This window comes from Synchiropus splendidus, chromosome 13, assembly GCF_027744825.2.
Source record: "Synchiropus splendidus isolate RoL2022-P1 chromosome 13, RoL_Sspl_1.0, whole genome shotgun sequence".
NCBI classification, from domain to species: domain Eukaryota; kingdom Metazoa; phylum Chordata; class Actinopteri; order Syngnathiformes; family Callionymidae; genus Synchiropus; species Synchiropus splendidus.
Genome location: NC_071346.1, coordinates 1,290,539 through 1,314,265, shown reverse-complemented (window position 1 = coordinate 1,314,265; position 23,727 = coordinate 1,290,539). Strand labels below are relative to the sequence as shown.

The 23,727-nt window shown below is 51.5% G+C and overlaps 1 protein-coding gene across 2 annotated transcripts; it reads right to left on the bottom strand.

Moving 5' to 3' along the window:
- Positions 1-2,621: 2,621 nt before the first annotated feature.
- mmp16b (matrix metallopeptidase 16b (membrane-inserted)) lies at positions 2,622-22,003 on the bottom strand. 2 transcript variants are annotated; one of them, XM_053883792.1, is made up of 11 exons: positions 21,502-22,003; positions 17,037-17,185; positions 16,187-16,201; positions 15,919-16,035; positions 12,938-13,242; positions 10,832-10,993; positions 9,147-9,364; positions 8,938-9,076; positions 8,077-8,227; positions 7,591-7,706; positions 2,622-5,849 (listed from the first exon to the last, which is right to left on the bottom strand). In XM_053883792.1, the coding sequence occupies exons 1-11, from the start codon at positions 21,757-21,759 to the stop codon at positions 5,488-5,490; spliced, it is 1,992 nt and encodes a 663-aa protein (XP_053739767.1). In that variant the 5' UTR covers positions 21,760-22,003; the 3' UTR covers positions 2,622-5,487. The 2 variants fall into 2 exon arrangements, with proteins under 2 accessions (XP_053739767.1, XP_053739769.1); XM_053883794.1 differs by lacking the exon at positions 16,187-16,201.
- Positions 22,004-23,727: the final 1,724 nt, after the last annotated feature.

Sequence of the window (23,727 nt, the reverse complement as noted above, 5' to 3'; positions counted from 1 at the left end):
CCCGAGAGGAAGGTCTCCTTCCTGCGCTGCAGATCAGCCACCCTTCACTTTGACTCTGCAGTTATGAGTCATGGTTGTTCCTTAGTCTGAGCTGTGAGGATTCAAACACAGAGATGACGTCCTTGAATCTGTCCTTTGATCTCGTTCTGATGACGCAACATTAGCTCCTGAAGTGCGTGCAAGGTCACACTGTCAAAGGCACATCAACTGATGTTAAATAATACTGACTGAACCAGTGACCCGTGACCCAGCCGTGGCTTGGTTACACACACATTGTTGTTGGTGTGTGTGTAAACAAATGCTTTCAACTACAAATAAAAAAAGGACCGTGTTTAAGTAAAAATGATTGAATGTGATCCAGGTTCAACAGCGTCTTCTCACGATGACCGAGCAGGGTATTAGACCTAGACCTGTTCAGGAGCCTGGATCCATGGCCCACTAGATCCTGCACCCCCAGCTGTCGACTGCTTCAGTGGTGTCTCACTCATGACGCCGGTGAAAATGTCCTGATTCTGGAGCGGAACCACGTGCCTGCAAGAGGAGCACCTGAGGTGTGACCAGCAGGGTGACGACAAACATCGCAAGCCTGACAGATTTATCCACAAAACAGATCTGATCTGCTGATGCAGCGTGGACGAGCGTGGAGGAGGCAGGACAAGGCTGTGTTCTGCGGGTCGGTCACAGTCAGCTGGGGGTCACGATACACTTCTGCTGGGGTTCCATTCACTCGGAGAGGGAGATTTTCTGGAGCCATGTGACTGGGGCAGTTGGCTTTAAAAGGGCCCGGACTTGCCGGCCGCCCTGAATGCAGCTCTGTCATGCGGCGAGGGACCACGATGAGAGCCCTGCTGATCCTGGCCGTGCTCCTGCCTCTGGCCGAAGCCTCCTCCAAATGCACATCGATATGGTAACGCTCACACGGGCCTCAGCTCATTTCCTGACCTGGACGCGGAACCTTGTGTTGCAGGATCTTCAGGGTGCCGTGCCTGGAGCCGGCCAGCGTGTTGCTGGCTCAGGTGAAGGCGTGGAGCGGCAAGAAGTGTCGGGACCAGCAGGAGACCTGCATGTACGAGGTAGAGTGACCTCCCACTGGCTGTCTTTGGACCCATTCCTTCAGTTTTCCATGTTGCTGCCGCCCTCCAGCTCACCAAGGAGTCGCCCAACTATTTTGAGGTGAGGCACACGTCCCCACAGACGCACAAAGTCACGGACATCCACTTCACCCTCTCCCCTCCGTCTGCTCCGGCCTTCTGCAAAGTCAAGGTACCGTGTTTCTCCCAGCCCCGGGACCTCCTCATGGGTTCCTGCCCCCGAACAAGGGCGAGCTGTTCACGTGGTGGGGAGGGTAATGACGCTTGTGTCCGCAGGCCACCGCCACTTCCCAAGACGGCAGCCATCCCAACGACTACTGCCTCATCTACAACCTGATGGAGGGTGAGATGTCCTCCTCCTCCTCTGGGGAGCTGAGGCCTTGCTCACCTGCCTTGTCCTCTCTCACGCAGGCAGCGGCCTGACCCAGTCCAAAGACTGCAGGGAGGTCACCAACGACGCCATGTGCCCCGTCCGGCAGTCAGGGAACTGCCGACACTAGAGCCGACTGCATCCAGACATAATCTCTCTGTTGGAGTGGCAGGTTTTCAGATCGTCATCCAGAGCTTCCTAAACCAGACAGATCGCTGGAGTTGTGGGATTAGAGCCGACGGCAACCTTCTATTTAACCTCTTTTCATGTAGTTTTCTTGGCCTTGATTCAAAGTTGGATGAGAGTGCCACCAGGAGCAGTGCAGAGAAGCACACCAGCTCACACCTCAGCCAATCCAACCAAGGCCCCGTGCGGAGACCCAGTCCGCCGTCACATGACGTGAACATGGGACGCTATCGCTGTGGGATCAGAAGTCACATGGTTGGTGTCGGCGTGGACCCCCAAACTGAGGACCCTAGGCACTGAAGTCCTGCTGTTTTCCAGGTGAAATAATAAAGTTCAGATGAAAATCTCTTCAACTGGTCTGGTCTCTTTCATCCCACCCAGTGTCCACCTCATCCTTGAGCCATGTCTTCATCTACTGTTTCACATCTTCACTGGTCTGAAAATAAAAATTGATCTCAATTTATTTAAAATTATTATTGTCATATGCACAGGTTATGTTCTATTTCTCTTAAGCTGAAGGTAGTGCATTTCTTCACTCTGGTAGTTCAGCGTCATCCCCAGAAGACGATCTTATTGTGGCTCCACACGTCCTTCCTCTCTCCCGTCTTTCCAAGGTCTCACTCATGGGACTGATATGCTTCAACTGCAGCAGCTACTTGGACCACCATGGCCCAGGATGGTGAGCCAGATTTGGACCACCAGGACCCAGGATGGTGCGCCAGATTTGGACCACCAGGACCCAGGATGGTGAGCCAGATTGGGACCACCAGGACCCAGGATGGTGAGCCAGATTTCTCCACGGGTCAAAGCCTCAGTGCACCTCCTTGTATGTGGAAGCTTTGGGCCCTGGATTACATTTTTCTGTTGTTTATCAGAAGAATGCTGACGACTACTGCATCCTTAAAGCGTGATAATAAAAATATAAATAACAATAATAATCTGGAATTGCCGACGAAACCAGCCGGTGCGTTTCAAACCCACTTTATTGACAGCTCCTTGCCCTCACTGTACAATACAATGCAGGATTGGTTCTGAGCACAGAGGAATAAATACGGCAATAAATACAGTACTGACTGGCCGTCTGTTATGGCTGACACACCTCGCCCCGGCGGTCACGCCCCCTTCCCGTCGCACGGTTAGATGACAGACGACGTCACCTCACGATGACCATGACAGGAGCAGAAGGTCATTTCCACAGCTTCACTCACAGGCTTGTTTCCACTGGCAACTCAAAGAAAGACGAGGTCTTTTTCAAATGTTGTGGCACACTGAAACAGTCATCCCAAGTCACCTGCAGCTGACTGGTCCGTTATCAACGCTGTGATGGCTCTGTGTATTGCTTGCGAGAGAGTACCGGAGTATGTAAGTACACAGAAGGGAAAACCCGCCTGTCTTGTCACCCTCGGATCTTGTTACGGTTACAATTTTGCTGCCAGCTTCAGTCCTGATATACATGTTTCAGTTTGTTAGTTTGGTCACTTGTTAGCCGTGTTCAGTTAGTGTTTTGACCTCTGGATGTATGCTGCCAAAGTCAAACAGAAAACGGAGGCAGGACGTTGGATTGCCACACAGCAACGACAAGAGCGGGAAATGAGAGAAGAAGAGAAGCATCAAAGCCAAAACTCTCTTCTCACAAACTCCTGTGGGAGACACACTGCACAGACGTGTGAACCTGACAGGTGAGGCTGGGCACGGCACGGAGAAATGTGTGGCTCACCAAACAGAGCGCTGAGCGGACGCTGAGAGTCCGGACGCTGGGAGGAAGCAAGCGGCGGCTCAAAGCTCCCTGGAGACTTTGATCTTTCTCAGCAGCGACTAGACTCAGCCACAAATATTCAGGTTGGCAATTGCATATCTGCAGTTGGTTTTCATCCACGTTTGAAGTCAGTCTCTGCAACGTCCCTGAAATTATGACCTTTATTTCCTCAAGTGAGGCTCTGACCTCTGTGACCTGGTTACTTCCTTCACTGCCTCCTTCAGAAGACTCAGTCTTGACTCAGTATTGAGGCCTGACTGTGATATGACAGCTGGCTCATGCACACACTCTGTCATGAAAAGCTCAACAGCCACTCTGTCGGGCGCCAGGACCACAAGCGCGCTTTGCTTTGGCACATCTGTTAGTATTCGTGTATAAGTTTGTTAGACGGTTGCACACTGCTCATAAATATTTACCTTTTACTTGATTGTTCTAAACGTATTTCTTCTTTTAAACCACCAGTTACAGCAACAGGCTGAACTGCGCTCACTTTTACCTCAAATCAAACGTCAAGAAACATCTCTTTGTTTTTATTTCACACTTCATTAGAGAAGACGGAGCCTGTTTGCTGTCCTGCTCAGAGCGGGGCCACATGCGGCCCTTGGCCCGTATTCACGAGGCCCTCAAGAGCTCACTGCAAAAGCAAAAGTACCATTTGAATTCTAAATACAACTTTTTTTCCTAGATGTTTTTCTTTCTCTCATCGTTCTGAACATTAACCCTTTAATGACTATTGCAAATATTAACAGTATTTTTGTCCCTCCAAATAAATAAATAAAAATATTGTGTAATAAAGTGCCTTTTTAAATCATATTTACATGTTTTACATTTACTGTTATCAAGCTTTTCACAGGCTCAAATTTAGGAATTACATTGAGAATTAGCCGCGTACAGTCAAAACAGTCAAAACATTTTATGGCGACACTTTCATTTACACTTTACTGATATCTTCTTTGGAGTTCAAATAAAATATATTAATTTATTTTATGATATTTAGGTTTCATTGTATTTATTTTACTCAGAATTTTATTCAGTGTTTCCAATTTTCTCAACAATTTGCATCAAGTGCATTTTTTCCTTTTTTGCTTTTGATGAACATGACTTGCAGCTGCATCTGCTGCGGGTTGGACTTTTCCATGACAAATAAATATCTTTGTGATGATCACATGTTTTCATGTCATTTCACAAGGTTTTGCTTTGTTTACGTGTGAGTAGATTAAATATGGTTGTTGCTCACAAATGAAATCAAGAGTCATGAATCACTTCTATGACTTGAATGGGCCCCGGGGCCATTGGTTCTGGGAGAGTTGGGCCCCGAGATCAGAAAGGTGAAGAAGCCCTGGTCTGGCCTGAAGGTTGAGTTGCTCCGCCTCATGCAGCGCCGAGGCTTCGAAAGGTCAGTGAAGGGCAAACACCAGGTGACGCATGAGAACCACACACACACACACACACACCGGCTCGGACGGACACGCGCGCGCAGGACCCGCCGTCCCCGCTCCGCGTCAAGTATCCAGAGGAGGAGGGAGCAGAAGCAAAGTGTGATTAAGGCAGCCTCAGAATATTGCAACAGTTCCCCGGCGCTCGTCCCCACACGTCACACGGAACTGATGAGCTGAAACGGCGAGAGAAAGTCTCGGCGCTGATGCCACCACACTCCATCCTGGAGGAAAGAAAGCAGTCCGTCCCGTGGTGGAGCAGCCATCCTCTTTGGAAGAAAAGGTCATATTTGGTTTGTGTATCAGTCCTTCACACAACGACTGGAACCAAGAAAACGCACAGCTCAGGATGAGGACTTTTATTGAAGTCTAGTCTAATGTCTCCACTGAAGTCGGAGCTACGGGCTGTTGAAGCGGCGTGCAGAGATGAGGATTGACAAAGGTCCAAATTACTTACAGTGGCTTCACTCAGACTGGCTCATCTGAGGAAAGAGAGTCCAAGCCGACAGGCAGAGAAGCTGGAGACGCCGTCGCTCCATGGCTGCTGTCAGCGGCTCCTCGCAGCCGGCGCACTCTGCCGACGCGGCGCCGCCTGGGGCCCGGGGTGACACCTCGCCAGCCAGCTGGGTGCAGAGCAGTCGCCGTCTCTTATACCCACTCCTGCATGGAGCGCTTGCAGTACAGTATGTGGCGCTGCGTGCTCTTCCTCCTGAACTGGAACACGGTGTAGAGAAGCACCATCATGCAGAGCGCCAGGACGCAGGGGATGGCGATGGCCACCGCCTTCTCCGTCCCGCCTGCGCTGTCCAGCTTGATGACCACGTCCACGTCTCCGTTGTCGTAGTGGCGCTCCTCGGCCACCGGAGGGCTCCAGTCCCAGTCGGGGTCCGCCGGCAGCCCGTCGCACCCCATGAAGTCTCTCAGGATGGATCTGGGGTAGCCGGGCTCCACGCGCAGCAGCTGGTTGTTGAACTTCCAGTATTCCTTCCCCTTGTAGAAGTATGTGAAGCCTGGGGGAGGAAGGATGAGTCGGTTACTGGCTCAGGAGCCGGCTCTCAAGGCTGGTCACCACCTCAGCTTTCACCCATCTACTGTTACAAACACAGGATGGGAGAGTTCACAGTGGCACAGAGGTCGGAGGTCATCCCCGGGAAGCTCAGTAACAAGGCTCAGACACCCATTGGTCCTCTGGCTGAAGGGGCGTCGCCATGGTTACCACTCTGATGCTGCGGGTCAGAGGAGCCTGTCCAGGGTGGCAGGGGCCCCACCTGACCTGAGGGGCCCATGCACAACCCTCACAAGACCAAAAATACATGAGCAAGTGGGAGAATACTTTTTCTCAAGGGCTTAATAGAAGAAAAGGAGGGTGCTTTTCTCACAGAAGGGGAAAGGGCTCGAGCTCGGGCCCCACCTGTGCTCGTCCCTGACTGACCAGGAACCAAGGAAAGAGGTTGAACTCACCACCAGGACTTGTAGGACGGTGGCCCACAGGTAGGGCGAGCTACAGCAGGAGCATTTGGACCATATCTACTGGAGCCATGGCTCAGTTCTGCACCTCAGACACCTGGGTGTGGAAGGGGCTAAAAAGGCAGGTTGCCCCGTCCCTCCTTCCTGTGCTGAGGGACGGCGGTACACAGAGGTCAGATTCGCCCTGGGGTGCCCGTGTGGGTCAGAGGATTCTCTAGATGTGGAACTTCACAGAGAGCCAGTGGAGATGTGAAGGATGGGGGTGATGCGCAGAGAGAGCCTGATGCCAGTGACCCATTTTATAAAGTGGAGAGTTAAAAGAACATTGGAAGGAAGCAGGGAGGAGCTTTTCATTTGGAAGTTGCTGCAGTGTGAAGTAGAGTCCTCTGCCCTTGAGCAAGGCTCCACTCGCAATATGCAGAGGCCTGTTGACAAGTGGCCCGTCACTCGGGCTGCGATCATTTCGATGGTCTGAGGAACACGCCACTATTGTTGATGTAAACAGAACATAAATGAATCTGAATAAAACAGAATTGTTGTAAACACTTGTTGGTGTTTTGAAACTAGATACTTGAATTTTAACAGCGCAAAATGTGGTGTGAAAGGCGTCTCTTTTGATGTCTCCTTTGATGTGTTCTTTGTGAAATGGTCCCACACTTTGGATTTTTTCAGGCGCCTGTGGTCACGTAGCCGTTTCTCCTCTTGCCACGGATTGTGGCGAGAGAACGGTGACATCACGACTGATGAAACTGTCGACTCATTTCATAGTCAACTGTCTGCAACTATACGAAGCCGCAACCAAACATCTCAGCATCACCCGATGGAGCCTCACTTAAGCCTTCATTTCACAGCCTTCATCATCATCATCATCAGAGACAATAATGAAGTTGGCTGCAAGAGTGTGAGAGCTGAACCAGAGGTTATATGGGGTCACTTGAAAGCACCCATTCTAAACCCCTCAGAATCAGTGATAAACATGTGCACACTCTGAGCTACATCGGAAAATAGTCGCATTATTTATAGCCTGACCTCCATCAGTCAGAGAGGGATGCGAGGCGCGCCAGTTCAGGTGAAGTACTGCGGAGTGGCAGCAGATGGCGCGCTTGTTCTCCACAGACTGAGACACGGAGGCGCTCATCCTGTAGGTTCGCCATCGCCTTCTGGCCTTATGGCAACGCTCACATCCGAGAAAACAAGGCTCTTTAAAGAGGCCTGGATTATAAGATATATCTCCATCTCCATGAGCAGATTAGATTAGGTGAGCAGGCGCTTTTGCTGTCGTACCGTTGGCTTTATCCACAAAGGCCCCCTGAGGGGAGTCAGGAATGCCCTTCCAGATGGTGATGGGTTTGGGGTAGCCCGGGTCCATTGTCCTCATCTCCTCGTTGTACCTCCAGTATCTGAGACACAGAGGAAACAGTCATTTCAGCAAGAGCGAAGTGGCTCGGGTTCAGAGTTGATCAGCGAAACTGGGACAGGAAACTGGGAGGTGCTCTGAATTCAGGGGGGTGGGACGTCGTGACGAAAGGCCTGTGTTTGACAGAGTCACGGCTCTGTCCAGCAGCTAAGTGGGTCAGAATGAATGGACCTGCTCTAATGGAGCCCTGCTGACCCTCGGCTCCGGGCTCCTCTCCACACTCTGGCTGGTGTGGGGTCGATCTTACGTGGCAGCCGCCTGCCGTGACTCAGCCCGGCGGCTCATGTTCAGCGATGACATAACTTGATCAATAGGAACGTGCCGCTGCGCAGGCGCTGCGGTTGGATTCCGACCTGTCGCCTTTGAAGAAGTAGGTTTTGGCCACGTCCTCCCACCACACCGCCGTCTCGATGCTCTGGGTGGGCATGCCGCTCCCGAACAGCGAGATGTCCTGAGGGTAGGAGGGCTGCAGCGTGGTGTCCTTGAAGACCCAGAAGCGGTTTCCTGTCGGGCAGAAGCGGCGCGTCAGACAACTCTCCATGGTGCAGAGAGAAACTGCTGAGGAATGGTGTTGCTAATTAAAGGAACTGTGCGCTGGCATCAGGAGGTCAGAGGTCAATCAGAGCTGAGAAGCTTCAGCATCTCTGTGGCCGAGAGCCTCACGTCTTCAGACCCTTTCATGGACCACGTCCCCCGTGATCTCAGCAGGAGCCTGTCCCAGCTACACAGGGCCAGAGGTGGGGGACACCATGGACGGCTCCGTCACTCACAGACAGACACACACACACACACACGTGTTTGTAGTTCAACAATCATTTCTCCTTTCCATCTCCCTTTCCCCATCCTCTCCCCCTGAACCTAACCCTCCAAAACACATGAACCAGGACTCTGGACCAAACTGGAACATAGTTATTTTGAGGGTTTTAACCCACAAATTGAGGCTGAACCTTTTAAAGATCAGAAAAAAATGTCCTCACAAGGACAGCTAAAGCAGGTACACACACAGTCCATGCGAGTGAATGAACACAGCAGTGTGACAGGCCTGGCCGAGAGATGCCATGTTAATCTGCCGAGACATGGACGGATGAAGCAGACCTGCTTCTCCTGCAGCTCAGACGCTAAGCATGACGGAGGTCCGCACCATATTCCCCAGGCTCTCGCCCTGTGCATGTGACCTGGACTTGGCTGCGAAGTGTGTTTGTGAAGCAGCTCACCTTTGAAGAACACAAACTTCCCCTCGCTGTTTTCATACACCGCGTCGATCTTGGGAGGGAGCCCCTTCCAGAAGTAGTTAATCTGCATGGGATAGCCAGGAACCACAGAGTTGTCTCGGACCCTCCAGAACCACTGGTCCTGCAAGACGAGAGCGGCGTGTCACTGAGGCTGCAGCGGGTGGGGTCTGGAGCGGACCCCGCGCACGCACCTTGAAGACAAAGAGCTCCTGGCGCAGGATGGCCAGCGTGTTGAAGCCGCCGTCGCAGATGTTTGGCTTGGAGTTGGGGTTGGAGGGCTTGGCGCCCTGCGGGGGTCGGTGAGGTCTGGCGTGGCGGTCGTGCTTGCGGGGGTCTGAGGGGAGGTGGAAACGAGGAGGCGGGGCCGTGGGGGGAGGCCTGGTCGGCTGAGGGGCTCGGTCTGGTGGACCTGGCGACAACAAGACATGTGCCTCAGACCCTAGTCGTTCCACTGTGAACCACGTGAGAAGGTTCACACTTTCCATCTCACAACACAGACATTCAGAAAGTTCACCCTCTGACCTACAGTAGGACATTTGTTCCACATGGAGCGTGACCGAACACAGATGACTGGAGCTAAAGAAACATTAGGGTTTCTCCTCACTGACTCGCTGATGTTGCTCTCCCTTCTCTGGAGGCTGGACAGTAGCCAACATGCCCAGATTCTCACAGCTCCTCCCCTCTTATTGGAGCCAGATGAAATCAATATTCACGGCACCAAGTGGTGCGGCTCCACCATCCGAGCTGAGCCAGAGGACCAGCGTCTCCACCAGTGGGCCGATCCATCTTCCCACTCTGACCTCAACAGCTGAAACTTGACCTCCCACAGGAGGTCAGGACTCCGTCGGAGGTTGAGAACCTCGAGCTCAGAGCACAGCGTCAACAGAAGCCAGTGGCTACAGCACCTGTCCAGCTGGGAGGAGCAAACCCAGGAGGAAACGCTGAAGAGATCCAGACCTCTTCATTTTGAGTGCTGCCCCTGCGACCTGACATTAGGTATGTGGAGGGAAGGCACTCTGACTCCCATCAAAACTGAATCTGTCATCTGTGACAAGAAGAATAACCTTGTTCATGGACAGAGTTTGTGATATTCATGGATCTCAGTGGTAGAACATCAGAAGAAATTCCTTTTTTTGCGTGAATATTCCTTCACGGAAGCTGCTGTTTCCCACCTGAGTTGCCTGTGTATAGATATTTTTCATCATTACTGAGCTCTAGAACCTTTTTGATCTGGGGGCCCATCTTTCCCAGAACCAATGTGCCCAGGGCCCATTCAGTAGAACTCATTCATGACTCTGTATTTCATTTGTGATCAATAACCATATTTAATCTACTCACACCTAAACAAACCAAAACCTTGCGAAGTGACATGAAACCATGTGATCATCGCAAAGATATTTGTCATGGAAAAGTCCAACCAAAACTGAATAAATAAATATCCTAAAATAAAAATAATAGATTTTATTTAAACCCCAAAGAAGATATTAGTAAAGCGTAAATGGAAGTATTGCCATAGCATTTTCAATACTGCTTCAACAGCTGGTTACATGAACAGTGTTTACTGTAGGGGGCGCCATGACTTATCACTTAAAACTGAGCGTCCCACAGTCCAAAGGTGTCAAACAAAAAACTTGCTAGCAGCCCTCTAGGGGGCGCTCGCGGCCCAACCTTGTAGTTAAGAATCACCGCTCTGGAACACAGCAGCCCAAACTGCACTTCTCTCTTCCTAAAAAGCATGAATCTTTGAGTAAACCTTCAGTACAATCCTGGAGCGAGTCAAAGACAAAGACCCAGTGCAGGCTGAAGCGCCGCAGACTCCTGCGCCTGGACCTCACAAGACAGTTCTTCCTCTGGAGTGAGCTCCATATCAGCTTACCGTAGATTTTCTGGATGCCCTGGAGGTCATCGTGAGGTAGTTTGAAGTTCTCCGTGTCCATGTACTGGTAGAAGGGAGCCATGATGGCGGTGGGGTCGTTGGAGTGCTCCAGACCCAGAGCGTGGCCCAGCTCGTGAACCGCGACCAGGAAAAGGTCATTGCCTGGGGAGGGCAAATTAGCATTGGAATTATTCTTCCACACTTAGCATGAATATTTCATGCAGCTTGTTCTTGTCAGAGAAATGGAATAATTCATGACGGTTCCTCTACTGTAGCGGTGCAGAGAGTGTGGAAGGCCAGCAGGAGGCTGCCCCCCCCGGCCCCCGTCCACTTATCGAACAGCCTCGCCCACCACCAAAACCTCGCGTGAGCAGCTGCCGCCATCAGCGCGCACCTCAACATTTGCTCCTGTGCTGCTGTGAAAGGCCACTAAAGGCTGCATCACTTTCCCCCCACACTGGCGCTGAGGCAGGAGCTTCTCAGGGCCGGGTCCCAGCAGGAACAGCCATCAGGGCTCCACATGAGGGCCAGCAGGGGCAGCAGGGCCAGCAGGGCCGACACTTCCTCATGACCAACGCCGCTGATGTGAGGGAAGAAGGCGAGTGTTGTCCAGACCTGCAGGACGGTGCAACCACTCGCAGCACTTCACACTAGCATGAACGCTACAGCGCTACATGGAAATGCTTGTTACTATCACACAAATGAATAGCAAAACAATGAGTAACCAACTAAAACAAACGCTGACAGATAACATCCACAAATAAACAATGAACGATGCGACAGAAAAAGTGTAGTGAGGGAGAACAGAACAGTTTTCCCATCAATGAGTTACCAAATGAAAGCAAACAAAACGATCCACAACATAATGGATTCCAATGTGATGCATGCTAACACGACACTGAGGGAGTGGAGACCTCTGCCAAGCTTCACAGCATCCACTCTGACTTTTTAACCAAGGTCATTGGAAGGACTGGTCAATACAGTGTCACATACGTGTAGTGTAATGAGCACAGACCGACAGCAGATGGCAGTGTTGTGACAAAGACACACACGAGAGACATTAAGAAGAAGCCGCTCTGCTGGGAATGAATTGTCGCTACAGTCACATGACAGATGATTATCACAGTGATTGGATGATACACTGTGTTTTATAGACTTTCCGCCTGTTTAGACCAGAGCTGGTCATGTGACCACATCGGCCTGAAACCACTTCTAACCTGCCATGACAGTTTCATGGTGCGTTCCATCCTGAGTACACAATCCAAGATGGCCTCCTGAACGTAAACAGGAAGTAGGAATTTTGAATCAAGGAAATACACTGAAAGAAACAAACACGTTCGTGTATCTGACTGTGTTTGGAGGAACTCGGCTGTGCATTCTCAGGTCCGTTTCCGAGGTTACTGGAACGCAGCATCCACACTGTCGTCTGTCAGCTAACCATCAGTGGCGGAGGCCAAACGGCGGCAGTGTGAGGGAGAACGCAGAGGGAAAAAAACAAGTAATGAGATGCTAGTTGTGACGGAGGAAACCTCACCTGAGCACAAACCAATGTCAACATGACGACACGTGAAGGGAAACACAAGGTACAACACAACCGTTCAGCCTGCAAGAAGGAGCCCATAGAAAGGCAGCAGTAACAAGAACCAGGTCACTAAACTTCCCACATTGCAAACAATGGCCTCATAAAAACACCATGAAAAGTGTCGGAGAAACAGAAGCCAACGCACAGAAGGATGCTGACGCAACACAGCCTGGAGCGGCGAATCTCTCCAGCACACGCTGTACAGTGGTAAACCTCCAAGGTTTAACCGACCTGCTCCGCGGAAGTGCGTTGCATTAAACTCACAAATCCTCAAATGCCTCCATCACAGGGTAGAAAAGCAGCGTCTGAAAATAGCAGCTCGCCGCGCTGTCATCTGCTGGAAAACACGTCAGAATCCTGACAGATGGGCTGATTTGTCTTAGCAGAGAGGAGCCCGATCAAAGGCTTTCCAGCGCTCTTTGTTTCCGCCAAAGCTCCGCGCACAGCCTGTGATGCAAGCGTTCTCGCCGCCGGCGTCCCAGCAGCTTCCTCCCGCTCTGCTGAGGTCAAGGCTTCTCACTCACCGTCGTGGTTGGGGTTCCCCAGGGTCCAGGGCTCGTCTGAGTCGAAGTGCGTGTCCCCTCCGATGCCCGGCCCCGGGAAGTAGGCGTGGGCCAGGAAGCCTCCCTCGCCGTCGAAGGGGGAGCTGTCGCCGTGAAAGCCCGAGGCAAAGATGATGGTGATGTCCACGTCCCGCCTGCCGGCCTCCAGGGCGCTGTAGGGAACGGCCTCAAAGCGGAGAGGCGTCACTCCCTGCCACACGTCGAAAGCACGGCGGATGGCGTCGTGGGTCTCCCGGGCGCCCACCTTGGGCGTGACGTTTTTGATGCTGTCAGGAGGAAGGAGACAGACAGTGCCATCAGCATGACATCAGCGCCCGACTCTCCTGGCCGCCACAGAGGCCGGGAGGGAGCCAGAGAACAACACCACTATCGCAGCGCATATACGAGTGAGTACAGCTGGACAGGAAGCTGAGGCTGCCCCAGCTGCAGCCGGGTCGCTGAGACCACCTGACCCAAGACCAAGTCACATGGGTGGGCAGTCCATCCCCCTCAGGTCAGTCCCCATTATCAGCCTGCTTCTCTATCAAACACAGAGTCGCCATCTCCTCACTGACCACCAGGGGTCGCTGTGTTCTGAATCTGAGTGATGATGTTGAAGACTGTGCCAGTGCAGGAGTGAGGCGTCTGAGAGGGTCTGGATCTATTCAACCAATGGATCAGACTGGTCGTCTCTCTGAGGAGGCTCTGTCGGTAGCATTAGCCACCGAGCTAACCAGTGCTGACACGCCACAACCTCAGTTCCCAGTGGGTTGAGAGGACCAAGACTGATGAGGGGGCTGGGGCCAGACTGGGACCAAACTGAATCCACAAGCTAAAGTCATACAGAGACACACATGTATATCTTTTCAAAATAATTCAAAAACAGACTTGTTGGTCTGCATTCAGTTCGCCCCTTGGTCCTTGGTCAGGTGGTCTGGACTACCACGCTACGACTCCATCATTCAGATCCAGGTTCATCACCACTGTCTTCTTAAACCAAGAGCCGGGTCTGCTCCCAGTTCTCTGGGGTCCCAAAGGTTTTGGGAAGAGAGATGGAGTCCTCGGGTCATCACGAAGCCTTGGGCCATGTGACGACTGGGGCCTCTGGAAGAAGCCATCACGAGGCCCTTTCAGAAGACCCAGGTCTTCAAGAGGCCCCGGGTCTTCACATGGTCTCGGGTCTTCACGTGTGCCCGGGTCTTCACATGGTCCCAGGTCTTCACATGGCCCCTGGGTTTTTACATGGTCCCAGGTCTTCACGAGGCCCCCTCTTCACGTGCCTCCGAGTCTTTACATGGTCCCGGGTTTTTCACATGGCCCCAGGTCTTCACGTGGCCCCTGGTCTTTACATGGTCCTAGGTTTTTCACATGGCCCCGGGTCTTCACGCGGTCCTGGATCTTCACCAGAATCTGGGTCTTCAGATGGTCCCAGGTCTTCACGAGGCCCCAGAGAGCCAGAGATCAAAGCGTGGGCATCGCTCGTCTCCAGCCCATTATTTCAGAGGGATTTCCAAAGTTTTTAAATGAAGAGGAAAGAAGCAAAGTTCCTCCCGACACCAGACCCGCAGCTTCCCGTGAACTTCTCCTCGCCGGGCGTTATCAGCGGCTGACAGGCTGCGAGCAATTGTGGCTCTCTCTCTCTGTCGCGCTCTTCCTCATTTCCTTGAATCCAGTCACGGCGCCGGCTGCTCTGGCTCGCCACTGATTGACATTCCGGCAGAAGAGGTGGCTCTTCAATTCACATTTCGGGGGGGGAGGAAGGATTTAAATAAATTGGCAGCGTTATCTGCTATTGCTGCTGTAACCTGTCCATTTGTGCTGGTGCTGGAATCCCAGGCCTCTGAGAGGCCCGAGCCTCATCACAGAGATCAGATGCGTCTGGATTACAGACTTCGTTCACACTAAATGTGCAAATCACTTGACTATATGAGGAAGACGACGCCGGTGCTAGCGTCAACACGGCGGAGTCATGGCGCCTGAGGGGCAGGGAGCCTGGAGCCTCCAGATAATACCAGTCTCATACTACTGTTCTTACACCACCAAACTGTGGAATGGAATCATCCGTTTTGCTGTGACTTCATTGACCTGTGTGTGTGTGTGTGTGTGTCACTGTAGTCTAGCATCCACATTAGGAGGAGAAATTCATTCCGTTAAAAGGTAAAAGGTAAAACTCATTGTGCATTTCTTCACCAGCGCAATAACCTCATCCTTCACCCTCACCATCTGCACTTTGTGTTTAAGCTTATAAGAAATAATTTTTTTGTTTCTTCATTAAATGAAGGATTTTTTATTTACAAAACTAAATAAATTGTAATTTCTCTTAATAAACCAAAAATAATTGTAATCATGACTTTGTAATTGAATTAATTCAATTGAGTCGATCATTAAAATAAAAGACATTTTTAAATATGAACTTTCTGAAGCCTCTGTTTACAACCCCCTTCCCTGAAAGTGTGTATCTTAACACACAAAAAATATTATTATTTTAATATATACATTTTTATTTAGTTTTATCTGTTGTTTTACCAGAAATTTTCTCAAAAATGAATGCTGTTTTTATTTTAAAAAGGGGAAAATGCAAACTTCTTGTGTATTTTTAGAGAAGCCAGTTGGAGCCACGGTGTATTTCAGAGGAATGATCTGCTGCACATGACGCGCTCCTGACATTTAACAGGTGAATTCATCACAAGTATCTGGATCCACTCACGTTGGCTCCGTGGATCAAGTGGCGCATTGATAAATCTGCCCGCTCGCTATTTATATAGTGCTAAGTAAATGACTGGGCTCCTCAAACCCATGTGTTATGTCGGCGCTCGCGCCCCCTCAGATGTGACGTAGGTGTCCGGTCGCCATGACAACAGAGCAAGTGTGACTGCAGATGGCAAAACAGGACATGAAATCACTTGTCATTTGGACACCAGCTGGTGCTAAAGTCAATGGTCACCATGGCGACCGTCGCTCACCTGTAGGTGATGTGAGTACGCTGCCACCTCTGTCCTGTGAGCGCGTATCTCCGCTTCCGTGACCTGGAGGCGCTCCGGAACCTGTCGGGAACGCCGCAGCGAGGCTTCTGCATCCAGCTGGCAGAGGAGAGGAGGGGAGAGAAGGGCTTGTGAGCGAGCGCAGGGCCACAGCGCAGAGTCAAACACTGCCACAGGACGTCCACTCAGGGGGCGGGGCTACTGTCAGCTACAGGACAGACGGACAAGACGTGCGTGGAAGCTCTCTCACCTTATCGTGATATCACTGCATCACCATGCAAATGAGAAGAAGGACAGCAGTTAAACTTTGGTCTCACTCACACTGCTCCCGGTCTAACCAGTCACATGATCATGTCAGCATGCAGCGTGGCACGGGGAGGGTCCCTGACCTGCTCCCACAGCTGTGACCCCTCGACCTTCACCTTTCCTCCCGCCTCCCCTGCAGCCGCACACTTCCATTCCCGCCTGCTTCACCTCTTCATCGGGCGAGAGGCCGGGGAAAGGGTTATGGCCATGAGAGGTCTTCACAAGGACAGCAGTACAGGTGTGTGCGTGGGTGTGTGTGTTGCCATGCTTGTGAGTCTTGACACCATCTTGTGAGGGCATTTTGCCCCGGGGGTATGAAGTTGCCACTTTGAACTGTTTAAACAAGCCTTCAAAACAGCATACAGACACACCACAAGGCCAAATATAAAGTGCATGCAAGCGTTTTATCGGCATATTGTTAAATCAATGGGAGTCCTGAGCTAGTCCAGACGTTCCCATCCCATCCATCGATAAAACCATATTTCAAGTACGACTCACGGTATTGTCTGTTTAAAACCCTCTTGTTCTTGGAAGTCGTAGGCTCTTCTGTCTCTGGAGGAAAACACCTCCTTGTGAGGACATTTGGCTGACGTCAGTTTTGCCCCCACAATTTGAGCCCACAAGGAAAAGCCTCAATTTCAGGGTTAAAACTTCAAAATAACTTGGTGATTGTGACTGGCTTTCGGTTTGCTTCAGAGTCAAGGTTAAGTTTAGCCATGTGCTTAGGGGCAGAGGCTGGGGAAAGGGTGATGGTCCTCACAAGGACGTGTGTGTGTGTGTGTGTTGGTACTCACTCTTTGGTCCTCTCATCCAGCGTCCCGGTAACATTGAGGCCGTAGACCCGCTGCATGGCAGCGATGGCGGAGTGCATGGTTTGGGCCGAGCGAAGCACTGACATTCCCGGTTCTGTGCGGGGAAGATATCCATACCTCTGTAGCCAACCCTGCGACGGCGGCGAGAGAATGACAGGATGAAGGAGGTGAGCCGCAGAAGCAGTGCCACAAAGACGGTCCTGAATTCAAAAGCCTCCAGTTCAGGCAGCCATCAGCTGCTCCAGCCTGAGCCAAACATCTCCTGGCAACTCACCCGGCCGGGTCACAGTCAGACCCGCGGCCGACCTGCTAACATTTCCGAGCTATGAACCGAAACATTGTGCCGTTCCTGAATCCAGGACACCGAGACGCACTGAAGGAGAAAATCACCAGGAAGACATTCACACGAAGCTCAACATCTTAACGCCACGAAGCAGCGACTGAATATACTTCCATGAATTCAGCCAAATGAACTTTCACCATGGAGAGGTTTCGTGATTAATTGGCTTCAGGAAGGAATATTTACTCCATTAAACGATGCTCTGAATGGCTGCTCATTGAAACCCTCCGCAGTTTTGTTGGTGATTATCACCCTTCACGGCTGGATGACAGTTAAGTGGTGAGAGAGCAGAAGACTTCCACAGTCGCACGGTGAGCTTTGAACAAGAATCTTTCCAGGGTTGTTCCTCACTGGAGGAAGCTGTGAGGGCAGCAGGAGAGCCTGCGGTGAGGCGACCTTTGACCTGCAGCAGTGCAACGCTGCGTCGTCGTCGTCACTCCGTAGGTTCTCACCTGAGGAAAGACTGGAGCCATGACTCTTTTTCGGCTGGAGGGACTGTTCACGGAAGAGGGGTCAGTGAACGCCTCGCCAGAGGCCCGGACCTCCGGATCCCGCTGTTCACCGTCTGTAAACTGGTCTAGTGTTTTGGACTCTCTTGCTCTCTCTGTGCTCGGCTTGTTTCACTCCCACTGACCCGCCTCTGTTTGAGGCCAAGTTTTGGAGCAGTTTTCCACTTGGATCCATTGTCTTTGCCTCCCGTCATTGAAGACTGAGATGCAGGTTCTTATTCCAAGGTTGAGTTCACTGCTTCTTCCGTGTCACATGAACAACGAAAGGGGAGCAAACAGGACGGGGGTCCATCGCAGTCCCACCCACCACTCACACCCTACTTCGGACTGTGTCCGAAGGCACGTCTCGACAAATGTGCTCTGTTTGCAGCTGGAAAACCCACTGGATGTTTCTTTTGAATCAAAACTTCTACTTCCTGTTTGGGATCAGCCATCTTGGATTGCGCACTCGCACAACGCAGACTTTAACTTTCAAGCGTGACTGAAGCCTTGTATCCCTGGTTCACCGGACTTCATCTCCTTCGCCCGTGGACCCTCTGCAGAAGCTGACTTCAGCGAAGACTGAGAAGCCGCAGCGGCCTCAGCTGCACTCACACCAGCTCTCACCACGGTCCGGGTCTGTAGACGGCGGTCCTCTTGCTCCATGCAGCTGTGAGTCTGGCTCACGACTCACTGGCTTCCCGCTCACCTCAGTGACACACACACCGTTTCATTTGCTCCACTTTCGATCTTTATCCAAACAATATTCTCCCACTGCTGCAGCAGAGCCCTCCAGCCCCACAGGGGGGGGCGCAGCCCCTGCGACCCAGCACTCCAGACTCTGCAGCCGGTGCTGGGAAAGTGGCGATAATTCACGGCAAAATCGCGCTTTGAAACGTGTCCTACATTAGCAGCGCTATGCAAATGAAGCCAACAGTGAAACCGACACGTTCTGTCTGAACATGTCGCTCCACAAGGGCAAGGCTTTCATGAACAGATTGTCAGTGGAGCGACTGCGTCCAGCCTCCTTCCTCTCCAGCGACAGTGATTCACCGTGGCTGCCGTCCAACCAGCCGCCCGCATCTAGAACCTCCACTTGGCTGTCTGTCCCGCAATAAAAGGCAGAAGAATGTGGTGTACCCCGCAGCCTTGAAGCCAACGAGGACCGACTTCCTGTCACTGGTCGTGACGCGGAACAAACTGTTCCCTGCAGAAAGCTGCTCTCAGCGGCTTGTAAATGTAAACATCATCCTCAGGTCAGGCCATAAAGGTCGTGGAGTTCATCACCATCCTTCACCTGATCCAGAGGCTATTCAGCGCTGCAGCACGGAACAAATCACCTCACCACTTCCCTTCCACTCGTCTTCATCCTCCCACATCATCCTGTCTTCCAGGGCTGGAACCGCCACATCACTTGGCACCAGAGCAGGAAACCTCCATTCCACTGCTCCCTGACCTGACGTGACCTTCACACCTCACCACAGGTATACATCCACACAAGCGGTCATAATGTTAAGGCTCAGTATTGTGTGGCTGCTGTTGACCTCTTAATAGCACAGCAGAAACTGTTTACTTCCAAATGCATATTCAAACGTCCTCATTTTGACACCTCACAGTACGATACGCATCACGATACGTATCACGATACGATGCCATCACGATGTATCGCAACATTGTGACTAACAGTTAAATAAATGAATCACAACAGCAGCTGAAAGGACAGAACCTACTATGGTGTTGAACTCAGGTTGCAACCAGGACTAATATTCCAGCCTCGAACAACGCACAGAACGCAGCGCCTGCAGAACGCAGCGCCTGCATTGTCTCGTCGGTCTCAGCTTCTGGTGCTGGAGTCGGTCACCAGCGCGGGGTGACCCCACCTCTCGCCCCCAATGTCAGCGCGCTGTCCAGGTGCCAGCGGAAGCTTCATCACAACGGCAACCATTTGCATTTTGCATTGAATTCTTTGTGACCTTATCAAGTCATCTGGCTGGCGGCCACCGTCCCAACACATGCTGCGAGCGCAGGCCTTCACTTGCCCTCCGCAGATGAGGACGATGTGGAGGTGAGGACAGAGAGGAGGGCAACATGGCTGCTGTGATGGTGGCTCTCCTGTGGACACGCTGCTGTCTCTTCACCCTGCTACTGGCTCTGAATCCAGGGTGCGACGTCTGAGACCCAAGTGAAACATGAGAGCCGCAGCGGCGGGAGGCTACGTCACGGCGCTCCAGCATGGCCGTCTGAGGCAGCTCGGACTGACACCGTCACTGCTCACTTGCCTGCAGGATTTAACTTCCAGCTAACAGCTTTAGCTTCTCTGTACCCTGGGGTGGGGTTTTATTTGGCATTTGTACACTGCACACTGTTGAACAGAGAAGGCTGCTCAGTGTTCTGGATGCTGATTGGCTCGTGACGCGCCACCACGGTTAGCATTCAGCATCAGCCTGGTGCCAGCGTGTAGCACATTGCTCAGCAGTGTTGTGGCTTGGCCGCGGACCTCAGTTCTTATGACATTTCTGTTTGGATTTTACAGATCAAAACTCGCCATTTGACCAATATTCAGCGGGTTGGACTCAGAGACCTTGTGTGAAACCTCAGAACAGACTCAGGTGTGTGTTCCACGAGTCGTGGGGGTTACAGGAAGTGGAGCGTCACTATTGTTGTCATGTCAGCAACACGCCAGTGAAGCTGTCCAGTCTGGGTTTTCAACCTGCCTGTTCCACGTTGGGTCATGCGATTAGGGCTGCAACAACACGTCCATAAACGTCCGTTATTCAAGTGTTGCCACTGACGCACCACGCAACGTCATCGTCGCGCGACAGGACGATGACGTTGCGCGGTGCGTTTGTGTTTATCACAGCCAGTAACAACAGAAGAGTCTCCTTCATGACATGCTGACCACCGTCTGAAACGTTAGCGCCACCAGCTGTCAGTGACATGTTGGTGCCACTAATCATTAAGTTAACTGATTATTAATTGCGAGTCATACTTCTTCAGGCCATGAAACAGCGAGAGATCATGACGGTTCTCGGACTGTTTTCTTCCCCAACACTGCCATTGATCCCAGCTGTCTCTCTGGAGTGTCCAGGCTTGTTTCCCCCGCCGCGGCCCCTGGTCACCTGCTCACCAGGCATCATCCAGGGGTCAGTGGCAGACTCTGATGCTGAGGACCACGCGGCTTCTGCACATCTGTGCGCTCGCCAACCAGCTGCCTCGCCGCCGCATCTCGCCAGCCTATGAGAGGCTCCATCCAGCTAATCTGTCCATCCCTCCCCCACTTCTGCCTTCATCCATCTTTCTGCTGAGCTAAACGCCTTGTTTATCCTTTCCATGAGCGGTTTCCACTCCAAGGAAAAAAGGCGTCCGCCTGCCTCATGAATAACACGAGTGTGAACGTGGCCATGCTCTGGTTCCATCCGCATGTCGCTGTCAAAGACGGCCAGCTCGGATGGAACTGGAGAGACACCCATTATGCGCTCAGCCTCGGCGCCCGCTTTGGGCTCAGTTGCTCCATGAGAATGTCCGGTTTAGTCGCTTTGTTTTTGCGCATCAAACGGCAGACGCTCGGCGTGTGCGAGTGTGTGTGTGATCACAGCGAGGAGAAGGCCATTTATCTTACCTCCACACTGAACTGACGATGATGATGATGATGATGATGCTCCTCTCCGGACACCGCGATCCAAAGCCAGAAATGCAAGCAGAGAGCTGCCGCGTACAAACGATCCCATGGTTTTCTTGGACTGGAGGATACTAAGGTCATAATGACCCGCTTTATCCCGCGAGTTGACGAGAAGAAGCCGCCCGTCTCTTCGGCTCGCGTCACACGGAAACCATCAGGTCGAGCTGGCGAGGCGTTCCCGCGAAATAGCTGAACCATCGGCGTGAAAAGGCGTCAAGCGCGAGCACCGCGGCATGTTGGAGCCTGCGTCCTCGCCATCATTATTTACAGCAGCAGCATCAATGGACTCAGCGCCGTCTGCGCAAGATTGGCTGCCTCCCGTTTCCACGCCTGCGCTTTGATTCCTCAGCATCCTCCGAGCTCTGAGGACACGCAGCGCATCCTCCAGCGCGGCACCTGACGTCTCTGATTCACGCGCCGCCCGTTCAGAGCTGCGAGCGGCGGATGGAAAACCAGGGCGAGCCTGCGCTCGTGACGGAAACGCAAGTGAGCGAGCGGAGCCCGATCAGGGGCCCTGGGGCCCCATTTTTCTCTAACAACCGAAAGAGCCTATCGGGTGCCAGTGAGAGAAAACACTGGCCGCTGCAATGGACTACATCAAAGCTTGGCCCGAGGGCCACATGAGGCCCTATGCCTGCATCTCTGCGGCCCTTCAGTGGGAAACTAGCGCCTCGCACTTTCACATTTAGATATTGCAACACTCCAGCAACACACTGATCTTTTTTTTTGTTTGTTAGTTTTTAAATATTGATTATTCGTGTTAATATATTTATTAAACATTTTCTTTCAGCTGTTCTTTTTTTTTTTTTATCTAAAATTAAATTCCTAAATAATGTGCCATTATTATTCTTATTACTCATGTTAAAAACACTCTTGTCGTCCAGTCTCTTGCATAGCTTTTTTTTTTTTTTTTTTTTTTTTTTTTGAGGATATCAGGTCCCTTTTTTGCTTAGAATTTCTTGCAAATTGTTTTCATGTATTATATTGGATGGTCTTTATTATAGTACAGCGGTTCCAGTCCCAGATTAAATCCACCAAAATAAAAGGTCGCATTTTCACGCGGGTTGACTGCAGATTGTTACTGATCGGCGTTCGACTGCATAACTTGAGTTTTAACTACATATTTGGTCTGCTTTAACTCAGTTCTTTCAATCCCATCTGTGCAGAGGTACAGTGACACAACTGCTGCTGTTGCTGCGTCCCGCCACAAGATGGTGCTCCATCGTTGACGGAGCGTGCTGCCGTTGCTGGAGACCGAAGGAAGAGCGACGTGGGAAAGTCTTGAGCGGGATTTGGAATCACGCTGCGACACTTTGTAGCAGTGGAGTTGATGCCGTGTTCCAGGACAACACTCAGGCGAGCCCTCCGGGAGTCACGGGTTTGACTTCCATTAGAGACGAGCTCAGTCTTCGTGACCGCATTTTAATTTGTCTGATCTCTTAAATCCAAATGTGGCAAGACTAAAAGATCCTCAAGGCGTCCCCGAATTTATTCTAGTCTTAGGAACGACCTCGTTTCTGATTTTGGCAACTACTGTCGGATTTCTTCCTTGACTGGGCTCGAGATTAGGAGGCATTATACTTCCACTTCACTGCATTCAGGATGAGTTATGAGCCCCTGCTCCACATTTAAATGTGAGGCTCCACCTTCTGCAGGGCCTGGAGTTTCTACTACTGTTTCCTCAGGATAAAGATCCTCACTGAGGTGTCGCTCAGGACGCGACTCAGGCATTCCATGTAAAGAACGAGGAAGGAGGCTGTTTCCCCTCTGCACTGCTGGGGTGTCGCTCTTTAGCTGAGGTCTTCTGAGCTCTGTCGCCCGCTAGAGACTCGTAGTAGAGCAGCTGCATCTTTGAAGGGGAAATGTGGGAGGTGAACCCATGTCCCTCCTGTTGGGAGGACCTGCTCATGCTTGCATGGGTTTTCTCCAGCCACTCTGGTTTCCTCCCTCAGTCCAAAAGGTTCATTCAGAGGAGGGCAAAGTGTGGTCTGGGGGCCACTTGTGGCCCTGGTGAGGTCAGTGCAGAACTACAAAGGAAAGTGTTGGAAATTTAAACGCTGACACAGATTGTAACATAGTGGCTTTATAGCTTATATTTACTTCTTCCATAGCAACTTCCAATATTTATGACAATCTTTGAAAGTAAATACAGTAACTTAACATATA